Source organism: Trypanosoma equiperdum, assembly GCF_001457755.1.
Source record: "Trypanosoma equiperdum strain OVI genome assembly, contig: ctg_549, whole genome shotgun sequence".
NCBI lineage: Eukaryota > Euglenozoa > Kinetoplastea > Trypanosomatida > Trypanosomatidae > Trypanosoma > Trypanosoma equiperdum.
In genome coordinates, this window is record NW_027124475.1 from 117,346 (window position 1) to 134,877 (window position 17,532).

The 17,532-nt window shown below is 44.4% G+C and overlaps 4 protein-coding genes and 2 pseudogenes across 6 annotated transcripts; all 6 read right to left on the minus strand.

The window, feature by feature from the left end:
- Positions 1-5,679: 5,679 nt before the first annotated feature.
- Positions 5,680-7,272, minus strand: TEOVI_000233500 (uncharacterized protein; the record flags this gene model as incomplete). The annotated part of the gene is made up of 1 exon (XM_067225426.1): positions 5,680-7,272. The coding sequence occupies one exon, from the start codon at positions 7,270-7,272 to the stop codon at positions 5,680-5,682; it is 1,593 nt and encodes a 530-aa protein (XP_067081527.1).
- A 527-nt stretch (positions 7,273-7,799) lies between these two features.
- Positions 7,800-8,894, minus strand: TEOVI_000233600 (uncharacterized protein; the record flags this gene model as incomplete). Its single annotated transcript, XM_067225427.1, has 1 exon — positions 7,800-8,894. The coding sequence occupies one exon, from the start codon at positions 8,892-8,894 to the stop codon at positions 7,800-7,802; it is 1,095 nt and encodes a 364-aa protein (XP_067081528.1).
- A 257-nt stretch (positions 8,895-9,151) lies between these two features.
- Positions 9,152-10,420, minus strand: TEOVI_000233700:pseudogene (annotated as a pseudogene). The gene has a single exon. A coding segment is annotated over exon 1 (1,269 nt).
- A 1,063-nt stretch (positions 10,421-11,483) lies between these two features.
- On the minus strand, positions 11,484-13,322 carry TEOVI_000233800 (3-methylcrotonoyl-CoA carboxylase beta subunit, putative; the record flags this gene model as incomplete). Its single annotated transcript, XM_067225428.1, has 1 exon — positions 11,484-13,322. The coding sequence occupies one exon, from the start codon at positions 13,320-13,322 to the stop codon at positions 11,484-11,486; it is 1,839 nt and encodes a 612-aa protein (XP_067081529.1).
- Positions 13,323-14,059: 737 nt separating this feature from the next.
- TEOVI_000233900 (cytochrome b5, putative) lies at positions 14,060-14,461 on the minus strand (the record flags this gene model as incomplete). The annotated part of the gene is made up of 1 exon (XM_067225429.1): positions 14,060-14,461. The coding sequence occupies one exon, from the start codon at positions 14,459-14,461 to the stop codon at positions 14,060-14,062; it is 402 nt and encodes a 133-aa protein (XP_067081530.1).
- A 2,206-nt stretch (positions 14,462-16,667) lies between these two features.
- TEOVI_000234000:pseudogene lies at positions 16,668-17,383 on the minus strand (annotated as a pseudogene). The gene is given in 2 exon segments: positions 16,668-16,907; positions 16,910-17,383. Coding segments are annotated over 2 exon segments (714 nt in total).
- Positions 17,384-17,532: the final 149 nt, after the last annotated feature.

Consider the following 17,532-nt stretch of genomic DNA (forward strand, 5'->3'; position numbering starts at 1 on the left):
TTGCTTTTTCTCTTTTTTTTGAAAAAAAATTACGTTTTTTTTTTCCACGGGGATCAAATTCTTTCCTTCCGTCAAATCTCCCACACCCGCCCTTGTCAAATTTTTATTTATTTATTTATTTTTCTTTCATTTTGTAATTCCTTCCTTCCTTCTTTCGTTTCTTTTTCTTTTTCTCTTTTCTTTTGAAAACTTTACTTTTTATTTCCTTTCACCCCGAGTTGGTTGTAAAATTGTTGTTGGTGGTGGGTGGGAGCAGAAAAGCAGCAAAATGAGGGGGAAAAACAAAAAAAAAGGTGGTGAGCGCATGAGCAAAATAAGACGTGAAATAAAAAAACAAAAGTATTTATTTAGTATTTATTTTATTTTATCTTTTTTCACTCACCCTCCCAAATTGTATTTGCTACGCTCTCATCAGATACCCGTTACAACAACCACAAAAAGAAGAAAAAAGGAAAAAAAGAAAAGGAAAAAAAAAGAATGACGAAGCAAGCAGAACGACAACAACAACAATAACGGTGGTATAAATTTAGAAGGCAAAAGTCAAAAGAGTACAATAATAATATTATTAGTAACAGTAAAGAAAGCGAGTTCGTTTATTAGCTTTTTTAAAACAAAAAAAACAAAAAAAAAGCGTTTTGAACTTATTTACATCACGTTCTGGAATAATCTCTTTTTCCTCCTTCCTCTTTCCTTTCTCACGATCCTCGAACCGAACAATAGCCGAACGACGCCACTTTTTTATATTTTCTTTCTCTTTTCGCGGATAGAAGTTTGAACGCATAATAACCGTAAAAAAAAAAAAATCATGCATGTATTCATATTCTTACCGTCTCTTTATATCTCTTTATACCTCTCCCTTTTTTATTCTCTCTTTCTTTCTCTTTCTCTCTCTTACACACACATACACATATAGACAGTTTCTAGATTTAATTGAGAGCACCAGTGACGGAAATGTAAACTTAATATTGTAGGGAAAAAGAAAAAAGGAAACAAAAAAGGACACAAAACACATTCTCCAGTGCTCTGCAAAAAAGAAAAAAGAAATTAACGGATACAAGAGGGTGTGCAAAGGGGATGGGGAAAAAAAAAAGGAAATATATAATAAAACATATAAGAAAACATGTTCATATATAAAACATACACGTATATCTCTGTATACTTTATTTTCATGCATTATATTCCCCATTCATTCATTATTTGTTTTAGTTTCCTCCCCCTCCCCTTTTTTTATTTTATTTTATTCCGTGTGTGTGCATGCGTGTGTGTGTGCATGCGTGTGCGTATATCTGAATTTGTGGTTTTATACTCTCTTCCTTTCCATTATTTCATTTGTACGCAATCAAAAATGTTTCAACAATTGCACATGTTTCATCTTATACGTATTCCTTTTCTTTTCCAGTTTCTTTACTCATTTAGTTATCCATCCACTTATTCATTCATTATTGATGTGTACATTTTATATGGAGCTTCCTTTAGGGTAATGGAGGGAAACACGTCATTTCCCCTTTTTTTCTTTTTTTTTAAAAAAAACAAAACAAAACAAAAAGACATAAACATGAAAGCATTAAAACATGTAAAAAAGGGGGAAAAAAAAGCAAAATGAGTGCTTGGAAGGATGTAAGGAAAATGTGTAAGTTTGGGGGGTGGGGTGGGGGGAAAAAAGACGCGCAAGTGGGTGCACAATAATAAATACTGGTAAGAAGAAAAAAGAAAAAGAAATAAAAGTCAACAAATATATATATTTATATAATTACATATAATTATATATATAATGCAGAGAGTAAACTTAATGCACCTCACTTGCTTCCCCCTTTCCAGTTAATGCTGCACGCACTTCCTTCACAGCACCGCCACCCCACCTCCTCCTCCTCCCCCCCTCCCCCTTTTCTTTAAAAAAGATAAAAACTTTAGATTTTTTTTTATTCGTCTCTTTTCTTTATTCCAAAACGGGATATTTTTGATTTGTCAGGCACATCATCCGCAAAATATTTTCATCACATGTCTTCTCTTCTCTTTTTTGTTTTTATTTTTTATTTTTTATTTTCTTCTTTTCTTTTCATTTCGTTCATTCACATTAACTTCCCGCCACTGTTTCTGGAGACGCGTTATGAAAAAAAGAGTTTGAAACCACCGACACAAACAAACACAGCGCACACACACGCAGAAAAGAAAAGAAAACATCCACCAGGTAAATAAATAAACAAAATGAATGAATGAAAGCAATAAATGAAAGCAATAAATGAAAGCAATAAATGAAAAGGGAAGTGAGAGAAATGATGGAGAGAAAGCAAAAAAAAAAAGAAGAGAAAGATATAAATGTGTAAGAACGAATGCATTTGAGTTTCATAAGCATGCCAAAAGGAACTCAAGACGCCGGCTTTTACCTCTTTTTTTTAATTATTATTATTATTACACATGCACACACACACACACACACCACACACGAGCACACGAATTATATATATATATATATATAATTCATGAACAAGAAAGAAAAAAAAGAAAGAATTGGAAGAGGAAGAGGAAGAAGAAGAAGCATAAAAGGAATAAAAGATAAAACGAAAAAAAAAGAGATGTAAATAACTACTATAACCATAATGGAAAAGCAGTATAATGAAATTATATCACCAGTAAAATTATAATAATATTATCATTATTATTAATAACAATCAACAACAAAAATAATGTAAAGACCTTTTTAAAAAAAGGAAAAGGAAAGGAAAAGGGGGAAAAAACGAGAAACGGCGCGTGTCAAAGCATAATAGAAACAAACGAAACCGATTGCCAAAGGATAGATGTATAAGCACACAATAACAAAAAGTACCAATCACACATATGAAAAAAGTAAAAAAAACAAAGGCTCTGTAAAAACCCGATCAAAACGCCCAAAAGAAAAAAAGAAAACAACTGAAATATAGCCCATTAATCAAGATGAAGAGTATAAGGTGAAGGGGGGACAAAAAAAAAAAAACAACGATCAACCAACAAGAAAGGGAGAGTAAAAAAAAAAAAAAGAAGGCAAAAAAAGGAATAAGCAAAAACGGACTTGCGCTTGTGGATGATTCCCTTTCTTTTATGAGTATAACGTGAAAAGTATATATGAAAGCATCCTTTGGATAATACGCATCCGTTAAACAACAAAACAGAAAAAGAAAAAGAAAAAAAATGCACTCTTTCAACGTGGTACAACACAGAGACCAAAAAAAGAAAACGTAATCACTCAACCCCGCAAGCACCTCTGAAAGCAAAACAAAAATGAGTTTTAATTCGCTTCCACCAACGTTTTCCTCTTTTTTTCTGTCTCTTTTCTTTTCTCCTTTTTTTTTCTTTATGTCTCCTCTTGTTGTTTTGATCAAACCCCTTCAGAGTAGCGCTCATTCAATCATTTTTTTCTTTCCTTTTTTTTTCGGTTCTTGTTTAACCTCCTCCTGCACAATTTTTTTCTTTTTTGCGGTGCCCCTTTAGTGTCACCCAAGCCATCGAGAAAACATAAAAAGAAAAGCATAAATAAACGTAAAACACAAAAAAAAACAAAAAAGAAAAGAAAAGACAATACAACAAGAAAAACAAGACAATCAATTGGATGAAAAAAGAAAAAGAAAAAGGGAGGGGGGAAAACACAGAAGCAACACGACACCAAGAAAAAAAAAAGACCAAAAAAAAACTAAGCAGCAGGAATGCGGCTCAGTAACGAAAATATATAAATGAAAAAGGAAACCAAGAAAAAAAAAAGAAGGAAGAGGAGGAGGGATGTGGGGAAGGAGTATTAATATACAGCGGTGCAAAATATTTTAGCCTCCTCCGTAATCGCCACCACCGCCACCGCCATCATAATTTTCACATCCTCCTCCGAGTCACAAGTGTGCGCGGGATGAACCTCGCAAAAAGAAGAAAAAACATAAACGACAAAAAAAAAATAGAGAATTGTAAAATGCCGCTTTCATCGCCTCCATTTTTGGTGCCATCATTTCGAACCTGCACCTTACCAACGTCTCTTCCCTGGAAAATAAACTTTTTTATTTTGAGTTTTTAATCATGTCACGTTTCCTCTCATTTCTTTCCGTCACATCATACATTCGAGATAATATCTCAAAATGTCTCTCCTTTTTTTTTTACTTCTACAGGTCAGCAGCGGCAAGTTGAAAGGAAACGGGAAAAGCATCACATAAAAAAAACACAACGACCTCTACCTCCCGCTAAATATCAATAGCTTCCGTTCCCTTTTTCATTCTTTATTTTCTCTTTTACATTTTTGTTTCTTCGTGTTCCTTCTTCTACCGTCCCCCTCCCTCACTAACTCATTTATTCATTCATTATGCCTCATTTCAGCTGCACTCGTATGGAATGCACGTTAAAAAAAAAGGATCAGAGAAAGGAAATATTGAACGCTGTCACAGAGTCTTCATGTCCATCCACAGTGATACGAACGAAGGTGTTCAAAAAACAAAAAACAAAAACAAAAACAAGGGCAGTTGGGGCAACGCTGCGGTCGCAAACGTAAAGAGTAAACAAACACGTCTGACAGTGACAGTAAGCACAACAAACAATCAAACAAAGGCTCGACAGCTAAGAAGACAACGCGAGAGGAGGAAAATCAGCAAACAAAGGGGGGAAACATATAGAAAAGTGGGTAAAGTACGAAATTGAGTGGGGCTACAAACAACAAAAGACGTATCGGATGGCGTAGGAATAATAGTGATACAAAAAAGAAAAAGAAAAAGAAGAAAAGAGGGAGTAACATCGGAATGCAGAAATAAAGAAGGAGTAACACGTACTCCCCCCAACTTTCTCACACTGGAGCCACTCTTCCACGTGGTTATTTTCATTTCCCTCTAAATCCACCTCTTCTCCTCCTCCACTCCGCAAGGGAAGACAAGTTCCATATATTTTACAGATATTTTCCTACGAAACGCAAAAAAAAAACCTTCCGCTCCTTTCCCTGACCCCCCCCCAAAAGGTGCAACGCGTTATACTTCGCTTCCCTTCCATTCATATACGTACACATATAAATATTCGATTAAATAAACATATACAAATGTGGATATATGAGCATATATATGTATATGAATGTTCGTATTCAATTGTATGCGTGTATTTTGCCGCGGTCTGCGCCAAATGGGAAGGAGGAAAAAAATAAAAGCAAAAAACAAAAACAAACAGCACAAAATGAAATAAGATAATACGAACAGAAAAAAGAACGCGGGAAGACACCGTTCCGCTGGTCAAGGCAGGGTTAGGCCCCCTTATTTACCTCAACATCTTTCGACGGACATTATTTACGTTCATTTCCAACTATTACCTTCACGTCAAAAGGAAACTGGTGTCCACTACATTTGTTGCATCCCCATCCTTTTCACCTTTTTTTCTGCCATTGATTCGTTTAACCTCGTTCCCCATCCGGGGAGGTCGCACAACTCGAGGCATACGTCAGATGTTCTGTTTATTTCCCCCTCACTTCTCTTCTTTCCCCTTCTCTGCACAAAAACAAGGGAACGGGAGAAGCACTTGACCCATTTATTATCCCTCTTATTGGTTTAAAGTCGAAACAAAACAACGTCCCGCTGGCTCCTCCACTCCACGACATGATGCCCCACACGGGGAATCCGATGAAAACAAAACGGAACACAACACCAAAGCAAAAGGAGCAAAATAGCGTTCACTCCGGTCAGGGGTTCGGTCTCAAGCACTTATGCCACACCTCCCAAACTCAGCGGCGGTGGGCACTGCAGTACGGCTACGTCGATCTACCGTCATCATGGGTTCACTGCAATCGAAAGAATCGGGAACAGTTGGCGGTCTGGGAGGAGGGTTCAATTCACCGCGGCTTAGCTCGACGATGAGCGGCATGCACGGCAGCCCATCAGTCTCTGAGTGGCGTGTTTGCTGCGGCAGATTGCGGACGCGCTCGCAGTACTTTCTTAAGTGAGAATATTGCTCCCTGTCGGCAGCGTACCAGAAACCGTGTCTGTCCATGAGTACGCGGCAGCGCACTTGGTAGATAAGTGTCCATATGTCTTTCGTCCTCACACGTGCAATAAACGATGTCTCGGAGCGCCACTCAACGCTTTCAGCGACCGCCATGCCATCACCACACACCACCTCTAGAACGCGATTGAGAACAACAACGGCGCGCTGACGTAGCTCGCACGGAAACATCTGAAAAAAGACAAGCAGGGTCCGCCCCGCATCCTCCTTCGAGACGGTGTCGGTTTGCCCGTAGCGGGAAATTGTATTCGAGATGTTGTAAGAGTGGTACAAGCAAAATCCCTGAAGTGTTCCATGAACGTTGACGCTGGAGCGTTGGTGGCCGGCTGCTGCTTTGCGCCCACTCTGCTGCACCTGGTGTGAGTCGTAACTGGGTGGACTCCCCACACCTGCAGCAGCGCAGGCAGCGGCGAGGGGCGAGCTATTCATTGGTGTGCTGGGTTGCAGGAACCCATTCCCCAACGGGCTTGAAGAAGATACAGACACGGGGAAGCACGTGACGGTGGGGGAAAAGGGTGCAGCAGAGTTGGGGCCCGGAGTCACCGCAGTGAGCTGATCGCCCATCACGGTGCCAAACGTTTGCTGCGCTGGCGTCATTGGCACATATGTCATGCCCCCACAAACATCCATGGAAAGCTGCGGCTGCGCGACAACGTAGTGTGGAACGCCACCGGGAGCAGGGCAAGAACCCTGAACATACAGCGTATGAGGAGTGTTAGGCTGGGTAACCATTACAAAGTTGCTATTCCCCTGTGATGCCACGAAGGTGGAAAGTCCCACTGGCAGCGAAGGTGGGGTTGATCGCTGAAACGACACGCCATTACCCTCACTCACGCCCGGTGAAATGACGGGTGTGCTTATAGACAGGAACGGCGAAGCGGTCATCGCACCGGCGTACGGGGAATACGTCATGGAACTTTTAGTGGGGGAACTTGCAGAAGAACCCCCAAACGAAGGCGGTACTGAGTGAACATTTGACTCCATCAGCGGCGAATATCCACGGGTCTTCATGGAGAGAGGATCGCTTCCATCCTGCAGCATGTTGTGGCAAACTTCATCGCACCCAGGTTGTCGAGCTGTGCTTATGAAAAGATGCGGCGGAGCCCTTCGCATGCCAGGGGCGGCGTTGTCGTTTCTCATATCAGAGGGACCGGTCAGCATTCGATCGGTGATTGATTCGGAGGGTGGCCCTGAAAGCCATACGCCATGAGAGATCCACCCATCGCAGGGCTGGCCAGCAGCGTTGTCGAGCGAATGCTCGGTTAAGGCTGGGTTTCTGGGATCCATACCTGTTGAAGGAAAGGTAGCAACTCTCTCTCGCTTTATCAGAAGAATGGCAAGTAAAGCACGCTGCGAACCGGAGCAAACGTCAGCTCAAATTAGCTTGTTACGCGTGCACTCTTCCAATGAAGCGCTCCTAGTTTTTGCCCTTACCATTACTACAGGACTTGCCCAGAAGTACTTCGGGCAGATTCGTACTGTGTCGCAACAAACTCACCCGCAGCTAACTAAAAAGGTGCACCACTAGATCAAAACCCCTAAACAGTGATACGCGCTCAAGCTGAATTTCGCACCCGTCCAAAGAAGTTGTTGTAACCTTACTATCTTTTTATTTCGCACGCTCACAAAGTAAGCGCACGGTCACCTACAGTCTTTTTAAATGCATAAAGGAAAAGGCAGTTAAACGGTGGTAGAAAGTTAGTGTTTACGAGATGACACGGAAGATGCTCCTCGTAATTGGATGTAGAGTGCACTGCACATTTGGCTTAAGAGGAGGAGCGAACGAACATGGAAGGCTGATGACGCCTAGCTTGTTAATCCGCCGAGCGGTGTCGCTTATTATTATGAACTTGCTTAGCCTCCACACGGCGCTTACACCACTCCGGAAAATTTCGTCGTGCATACTCCTCCTCCTCGGAGGTAAGGGGCAGCAATGTGGGACACACCGATCTTAGCTCCCTTCCGAACTCACCATCAGCTAAGTTGTACGAGGCGAGCAGTTCGTTCGCCGTCGCGGCGTTTCGACACACGACAAATGCGCGATGTGGAGCTGCTGGCGACGCCGGGTCGCTGTCCTCCACCTTCACGAGAGTGATCCCCTTTTTCAGCGCATGGTTGGTAAGAGAGAGGTTACCAAGCTTCATCTTTATTGTTGCCCACGAAGTTCCGTGCGGAACGCCCTCGACCTTCAGGGTTGCACCCTTTCCAAGAGAACGTCTCACAGCCGGATCCTGTAACTCTGCTAGAGCTTTCTGAGCTTGAACCACATTGTGCAGTAGCTGTGCATCGCTCTCCGCTCGACTCTTCTCCACCATCTTATTGTGGTGGTCCTCCAGCATAACAACACGCAGACGGGTCGGCAGAAAGTGCTGAGCCAGTGCTGTGGGGGCTTTGCCGAGGGTTATAACAGCCTTGGTGCACCTGACAGCCTCTTCCGCAGTGGCAAAGCGGACCACAAAAGATGAATTCATCTGTGTGTCGCCTGGGGAGCGGGGGAGAGCTGCGGCACTCTGCACCGTTCCGTAGTCCTTAAAAAAGTTCGTTACTTCTTCTACAGTCGACGCACGGTGGAGAGGCCACACAACAACACTTCGTAGGGCTGGGTCAGCCTTTGGATCGAGGAACTTCCGGCGACGCAGAGACCGCACACCGCCCTCACCTTCGACAGCTTCAACAACGCTGCTTGTAGCCGCGGCGGCGAAGACAGCGGCAACGTTTTTCTCATCAACAGGGCAGTTTGCATAGCGAAGAAAAGCGGCGCAGGTGATAGTCGGGGGTTCCTTCAGGTCGCCGGTATTACGAGGAGATACCTTCTCGCGAAAGAAAGAGTTTGTCTGCTCGAATAGATAATTGTCATCAAAATACTTTTCCAGTAGCTCAGCTGCCGCATCCCTATTCTGTTCACTCATCCTGATTACTTCCTGGTTTGGCCCTATGAATGGTGCGGTGGTGAAAAATAACGGTAAGCACGGAAGAACAGAAAAAAAAAGGGAAGACATTCTTCGCGAGCGACAGTAGACCACCTTGATACTCCCCCATTAGTGACGGCCAAAAAAAAAAACGAATAAGTAAACAAATCAACCAAACGAAAATACTACTCTTACTCGGCTTGCCTTGGTACGCCTCTAAACCCCATACTTTTTCGGTTTGGAGGCAAAGAATACCACTAGAAGAACTTGTCGTAGTATTCATCATCGTCGGTATAATTCTTTGTTCGATTTGAATTTCCACTTCTCGGTTGATAGCGGCAATCTAGTACGGGGACCCGCTGCCTGCTCCCCCTACAATCCATATACTCCCTTTGCGGCATATGCTCAGTGGCATAGTTTGTGTTGTGGTGCCGATGGGAATGGGAATGGTTCCTGTCGTCACTCTCATGCATTCGATCACCACGGTAATCGTATGAAGCATTAACACTTCCACCGTCGTTTTGATTCTCTCTTCGCCTCCAAGAGCCATCTCTAGAAGCATATCGAGGAGGATTGTGGTAGCTTCCGCTGTGACCTGCATGATATTCTCTTTCATGATGACGATACGGATTCACAATCTCGTTATAGACGCCATCTCGGGGGTAACTCCGACCGTCTCCTCTACCGCGGTAGTCGTGCCGACCCCAAGAACGCGAAGGTGATGCATAAGATCCTGTACTGTCCGCGCCCCGATCGCGCCTTCTTGAAGGGACACCGGACCTCTCAAGTGCAAGCGCTGCATTTACCCAGGGATCTGCCACAGTTCTTGCCCTACTTTCACAGTTGAAAACGTTATGACCCTCCTCCCCACAGAAGCAGCAGGAAGGAAAAGACGGCTCCAACCGTGGCGAGCAATCAAAATGGCCAAAGCCTGAGCACGAAGTGCACTGAACAGCTAACATCTCCTTTGACCGAGTATCTCCGGAACAAATAGTCACAAATGGCGATGTCTGCACTTCCTGACAAATGTGGTGGTGCCTACGCACAGAATGGCAAGTTTTGCACAACGAGTTATGACAATCAGGTTTTTCGTGTCCCTCCATCCCGCACACCCAACAAACCTTTTTTATGGGGCCCACAGCCCTCTGGGTGGCAAGGTCATAGTACCTGCTCGGCCCGCGCTGTGTTTCAGATTTGCAGGCCTGTTGTCGAGAACCTGCGCCATCCGCATCAGACACCATTGCGGGCTTTGTATCTGACGGTTCCCCGTCGATCACCAGCTTTTTGGGAGCTGCTTCACTACGGCTCTCGGCACGTTCCCTGGGGGTCTGTCGTCGGGCCGAAGCATCCGCAGAAGTGTCTTCGACCATGCACCTCCCGCCGTCTTTGCACTGATATATATAACCAGTAACAACTTGGTCAGCGTCGAAAACTGGCAAAGCATTGCAGTGTGTCGAAAAACGGAGGAGCCCATGAAGTGAGCACCTCACTAATCCATTGGGTTTTATCGATTTCCCTTCCTGCATCCCTCTTCCTATTCACTGTTTACTTTACTTTGTACTGGTAGCTTCACGTTGTAGTCTCCGGCTACCCTAGTTCCGTCTAGTCCACCACACGCACACGTCACGATCAAATTTATTATGATGAATAATGTAAGAAGGAAGAAGCTCACACTTTGACCAACGATAGCAACATCAGAGACTCACGCAAATAGCAGTACATTACGAAACAAGGCGTGACCGCCGAGTACTAACATATTTTACCATCAACAGCCCACAAGCGGGACGCTACTACGCCACACGTTCCAAAGCGGGTACGTAAAAAATTAGGGAGACCGATAGTTTCGAAAAAAAAAAACTTTAACACACACCGCTCCATCAGTTCGTGACTGCAAGCATGTGCGCCGAGCTGCAACCCGCTAAAGTTTCCCGCTTGGTCTTCTCCATCCACTTCCACACAACAGGAAACAAAATAAAGAACCACACACAAACGAAATAATAATAACACGAAACATTCATATTCACAGAGAACTCCATTGGATTGCAATCAGCGCCCACAAACACACACCGGTCCAAACCCCACCAAAGGGTTCTGCGCTGCTCGTAAGCCCCGTGGTCGGACTGTTAGTGGCAAGTGCCCACTTCGGTTTGGACAGTGCACGTTGGCGGCTTGAACAGAGCAATCCTTCCCTAATTACGCTGTGATTCCACAACAGACCGTGTTCAGTGAAACCTCCACGAGCGAAACCCAATTAAGAGCAGCAAACAACGAAAAGGGTAGGTATTAGCAAATTCACAACACCTTGAGTATACGTTCACAAAAAAAAAAAAATACAAATTGTACAGTGTTGGCCAATTCCTCTGATTGCTGAATGCTGCTCTGGGCTGCATAGGTGCTGCGCCAATGCAAAAAAATAAATAAATAAATAATCATAAACCAACGAGACCCATACACAATTCTCCCTCCATCAACCACGCTCACTCATCCCACACTCCTGCTCCACCCGAGTTTGAGCCGCACGTGCGCAATATTTCACCTACCGCAAACCTGCCGATTCCCAACCTATGTGTGCTGTGCGGGTATCAATCCTCACATACGAAAAACCCCAAACTTTGTTTCTCCACAAGGAGCTGAAAGCGTTGACAGTAGCGCCTGTACTACGACCGCACGAGTGTCCTCGGGTGCGATAACACCATCATCCCACAGACGGGCGGTGCTGTAGTAACACGAACCCTCATACTCGTACTTCGATCTCACTTTAGCCTTGAAGTCTTGTACTTCGTTTTCCCTTAACTTAGAATTCGTTAGAGCAAGTACTGTCGCCGCTTGGTTTCCCCCCATGACACTGATTCGTGCATTGGGCCACATGAAGAGAAATCGTGGACCAAAGGCGCGCCCGCACATACCGTAGTTCCCAGCCCCGTAGCTTCCGCCAATGATTATCGTAATCTTCGGAACGTGAGTCGTTGAAACTGCTGTGACAAGCTTTGCGCCATTCTTGGCTATGCCTCCCTCTTCATACGTTTTGCCAACCATGAATCCCGTGATGTTCTGCAGAAATAGTAGTGGAATATTCCTGTGTGAGCAAAGTTCAACGAAATGGGCACCTTTAAGCGCTGATTCAGAATACAGAATACCATTATTAGCAACAATACCCACAAGCATCCCCTCAAAGCGCGCAAATCCACACACCAACGTATCACCATATAGCTTTTTGAACTCGTCAAACTCACTTCCATCCACGAGACGAGCTATCACTGCGCGCACATCGAACCCCTTTACTACATCAGCCCCCATATCAGGTATAAACCCACCTATTTCACTAGGATCATATAATGGTGGAGTGAATTCTCTCCCGCGGCACGGCCTCTCACAGTCGTTCCGGTTAAGGTTCGCCACAATGCGCCTCGTCAAGTATAGCGCGTGGAGGTCGTCCGTCGCGAAGTAATCAGTCACGCCACTTGCCCGACAGTGAACGTCTGCACCACCCAATTCTTCCGGTGTAACCTCCTCACCGGTTGCTGCGAAGACAAGTGGTGGACCGCCAAGAAAAATAGTACCGTTACCTTTAACTATGATACTTTCATCGGACATGGCAGGCACATATGCTCCGCCGGCCGTACAGCTTCCCATAACAGTCGCTATTTGGGCGATACCCTTGGCAGACATATTTGCTTGGTTAAAGAATATGCGGCCAAAATGTTGTTCATCCGGAAACACATCACCTTGCATACCCAAATTGGCGCCACCACTGTCAACGAGATATATGCAGGGAAGGCGATTTTCTTCCGCAATTCTCTGCGCTCGCAAATGTTTCTTGACAGTGATCGGGTAATACGTCCCACCTTTCACAGTAGCATCATTGGCAACGATCATAACCCGCATGCCGTGCACAACGCCAATACCTGTTAGGATACCGCCGCGGTGACAAGCTTCTCCGGGATAGAGATCCCCACCAGCGAGTTGAGACAGTTCCAAAAACGGCGACATTGGATCGACAAGCTTCTCAATGCGCTGATGGACCAAAAGTTTTCCGCGACTGATGTGACGATCCCTCGCTCGCTTATCTGCCTCAGAGTCTCCATCGACAATAACCTGAACACGTCTACGAAGTTCAGCGGTAAGCGCCTTCATTCGCTCGGTGTTCGCCTTGAATTCTGGATTTGTGGACTCGGCGGGGTAGTGAAGAACATTTGGCCTCGTAGTTGCTGGTGCAGACTCGTACTGTGCAGGGTGAAATAGATATACTTCGGACATATTTCCCCCTTTTTGCTCCTTACGAGGGTCCCCCTTGGGAACCTGGCTGCTCCCCAACGGGACTTCGGACGTTGAGTAATCCCGTCGAGGCCCGAGTGCAAAAACGCGGTGCGAAAAAACAACTGAAACGCTACATCCACAAACCTTGCCCAACCGGCAAAACGACTTCATAAGAACCTAGGCAAATAATAAATCGGGGTAAACAGAGGAATACTACATATATTTGCAACCATTCCTTCAATAGTTTTAACTCTATCGCTACAAAAGCTGGCACATTAGTCTCATTCACCACCAGCACTACGAAACATTCTCCACATCACGTACACACAGGGGTATGCGGGGATATATTAATCACACTGAGTAAATTTTTTTTTAAAGAAAAGGTGCATGCAGCAGCGATTAGGCATACTGCCTATTTTTTCCACTTAAAAAATGGCACTCGCTCTGACGTAGTTTATGATGAAATATAACGTAAAAGAAGACAAAGAGCAGTATCCCAAAACTGACGCCGACCGCACTGTGTCGGGTGGTACAGTTTGACAGCTCATGACCCACAACAGGAGGGAACCCCCCTGTAAACGGCACAAGACAGATCCTGTTTCGTTGAAGAGAGAAAACAGTGACAACGTCAAGCATAAAAACACAAAAAAAATATAGACGAGTTTGAGGGAGGGAAAGGACACGATGCCCATAAACACTTTGATAATTGTATTCCCCCATCTTAGGACAACGACGACAATAACCGCCTTGATAATAATAAGTATGATAAGCTTTAAAAAAAATGAGACTCCCAGCTGGGAGGTTCCTTTGTTTTTCACTTTTGACTTCCACCGCCTCAACTCCCAAGTATCAAAAAAGTGAAGGCAAGCACAGTGCCTTATTCAGTGCCGTTCGACCTCTCCTACCCACTAGGTAGCAAAAATGTAGCACAATAAAAGGAGAATTAAAAGAAATAACCCCACAATATGATATACTGAAAGAACACCTCCGCCACCTTTTACCTTTGTTAACGGCACATCGTCTCCCAACTTCCTTACTCGAACCGGTGGGGGAGCGGAAGATGGGTCGAGTTCACCGATTATGAACTCTTTTGATAGGGCAAGTGCTGAAGAGGAGTGCCCGATACTTTCAAAAGAGTTTGTGATATCGTATCCTCCGAGGTCATTAATTGTATCAAGGCCTCCGGGGTGCTCGTTCAAAAACTTCGTAACGTCCAACACTCGTCTGTAAAGAACGACCCAGCAGTCCTTATCATGATTGTGTTTCCTTATCTCCTCCCAAGTATATTTTGGGAGTTGTGACGTTGTCATTACGCAAACACAGCTTGCGTTGCAGACTACTTTCCCCTAAACTGTAACAGCGAGAACTGAGCTATTCACAAGTCAGTGCAAAGGGAGAAAATAGAAGTTGATACACGGTTTTTCAAGTGCTTTTTTTTGTGGTAAAACAAAGGAAGATGGCAGCATCCTAAGAGTGAGAAACAAAGCAAAATTGACCCACCATAGAAGTATCAAAAGAAAGACACGTGTGTGTTTGCACAACCCACTTCAAAAGAATATAATAATTTTTCATTTCCTTCCGTGTACGAAAAGGACTTACAATTAGAAAGGGTAAAATCGTATGGAAAGAAACAAAAAAACACAACTTTCTGCGTCTTCCAGCCCCCGGACACGCCTGATCACAAACTATCCCCACACACTCCTCTTCGTTAACCTTAGTACCGTATAGCGGCAATTGAAATTTGTTATTTGCCCTCATGTGCGCGTGCATATCTATGTAACAAAAAAGAATATGAAAGTTAGCAACGTCACACAGACAAGTAACTCCTTGCTCCCGCTTCAAAGCATTGCGCCTCTTTTTGGGGAAAAAAGGGAAAAGGTGTACGAACTTTCGACTGGAAAACGGCGTCAGCACGTAAAACGTGACTATACACAAGAATGGCGAAAAAAAAAAAAGTCGATATGCGGGGACGCACTCATGTACACCAACAAGAAAACGTTTAAAACAAAAAAACTGAAGGAGAAAGAACAACTGTGAGGAAATTCAATAAGAGGCCCACTACTACCCAATGGTGGGGTTGGTAATTGTCATCGGCAACCCTACAGCCGTGGTTCAGACTGAAAAACGAAGGCAACAAACGTGAAACGAATCTTACAACGAACATGTTTGGACAGAACAGCTTAGACAATTAAGAGAGGGCAGAAACTCTCGATAACATCGCTCTTACACTTTAATTCTTCCTCGCATTACGAATGATATTTTTTATAGCACGTACCAAAATATGAGTATAGCTGTGTCGTAAACAGGCAATCCCAACAGATCCACATGCAACAAACCACAGACGATAAGTTTATGTTCTGCGCCACAAACAAGGACCAAATACAACCGAGGACCTACCATCTTGCGGATCAAACCAAACAGTTAGCGTACCTAAATCATGGTGAATCCACACAATAAACAGATCACAAATCTCATTCAGCTTCATACAAGCAGACACAATGCTGGTAAGGTTGAAACCACGCAACGCACATTACCATCTGCTATAACACTTTCGTTAAGGAAAAAAAAAACCATCATGTCGTGTCAGCACATCGTTCACTTCAACCCGAACTGTTTGATACCGTACTTGTACTGTTTCGAAACGCCGGTAGACCAATGAGGCATCCCACAGCTTGCAAGTGGCCCTACAAATAAAAAGAAGGGGCTGCCTAGTTAGTTCAACGAGGTTTGAAGATGTACTCCCCTTGTTTCTTCTGTTCGCGAACAAGCAGAGTTTTGGGAACATATAGCGACTCACCAATATGATCGCCGGTGGAAGAGCCGTGCCAGGCCCAGGCCAAAATAAAATTGTGCAACATATTCCAGGGAAGGTAGGCTTTCCACACACACACACACACACACACACACACACACATAAATAAATAAATAAAGTTCGTATTTCCTATCGTCAAAGCCACAATCTAAACGATGATCCTCGAACTGACGCATTCAACTCACTCACCGTCATGGCTATTTTATTAAAGAGTAAAGTCCTAATCAGTAGTCCTCTTTTTTTCGTAATGGCAGTTTGCCGATAGAATAATTAAGTCTTGACGTTTAAACTGAAAAGACGTCTAACAAAGTTTCAAAAGGACAATATATATTTATATTCGCTTTTGGTTGATTTCGATAATAATCACTTTAATACCAACACGGACCATTGTGCCCGGTAATAGCTGTATCCTTTACATCACCACGATTTTTATCATATGTAAGAATTTTGCAACAAAAAGTACAGGGAGTATTACCCGTACAAAGTTATGGGGTCATACACAAAATTTTCCACTGACGAACTTGTCCCAGTTAAGTTTCAGTAAGCCGCATGAGTGCCTAAACCCTCCCTGTTGCCACTATCACACAGACTTAATCATACGAAGCAGAAGTGAGGTAAGTTTTCTGTGATGTTGTGTTTACCTTTTCCCCATTCCCTCTTATCTCCTTCCTGTGATATGCCAGTCAGAGAACAAAAGAGGGGCTTCAAAGACAACCAGGCGGTTTTGTTACCACAGATTTCTTCCACAATGACAAAACACGTTTAAAGTCTTTGAGAGTAGCGACGCACGCCCGCTCACGACCAAATACAAAAAACTTTCGATAATGGCCACGGTTCTTACCCTGTATTGCATCGGAAGCTGGCAATAAAAGTACCTTCCTTAACTTTCTGACGGTTACGTAGGCCACCATCAACACTGGGGAGAAAGAGGAACCACATACACAGACACACACACACACACATACACACAAGTCACATGTATGTTTTTTCTCCTCATAGAGAATTGCGGCCAGTTTGTTAGGAAGATCGCATCAGCAAACAACATAAGCGTATCGCCTTCCATGAACGCTGAAGAGAACACGCGCGGTCCACAGATAATGAGTACAGCGCTACCGCCCGCGTACAAAATATACCCCACACCTCCTGTAGTCGCACACGTAGACGCGAACAAGTCCCGAACATCATCACCTGTGCTTTGCCGGTTCCCAGCGCGAGACCGCAACACCCACCAAGGCGCGGCAACCGCCAACGCAACGAACCAGAAGCCGAATTGCCGCTGAAAGCGACGCTCCCGAACGCGCCCGGCGCCGGCCGTCAGCAGTGGCATGACAGTTTCCGGTCCACGGAAGCCGGCCCCAACCCCATCCACGGGTTCCGGATTTCCGCCTCCCACCGGAGGAAACACGGCAGGCTTAACCATCACCTGCTCTTTTTTTAATCACGTGGTGACGTGCGCGCCAAAGAACATGGGGTCGACCAGGGAAAACAGTAAACTGTGGAAGGGTGGGGAAGCTTGTAGTCATCCGCGCCCCTGGAAAGCATAACTGCCCACTGGCCGCTAAACCCAGA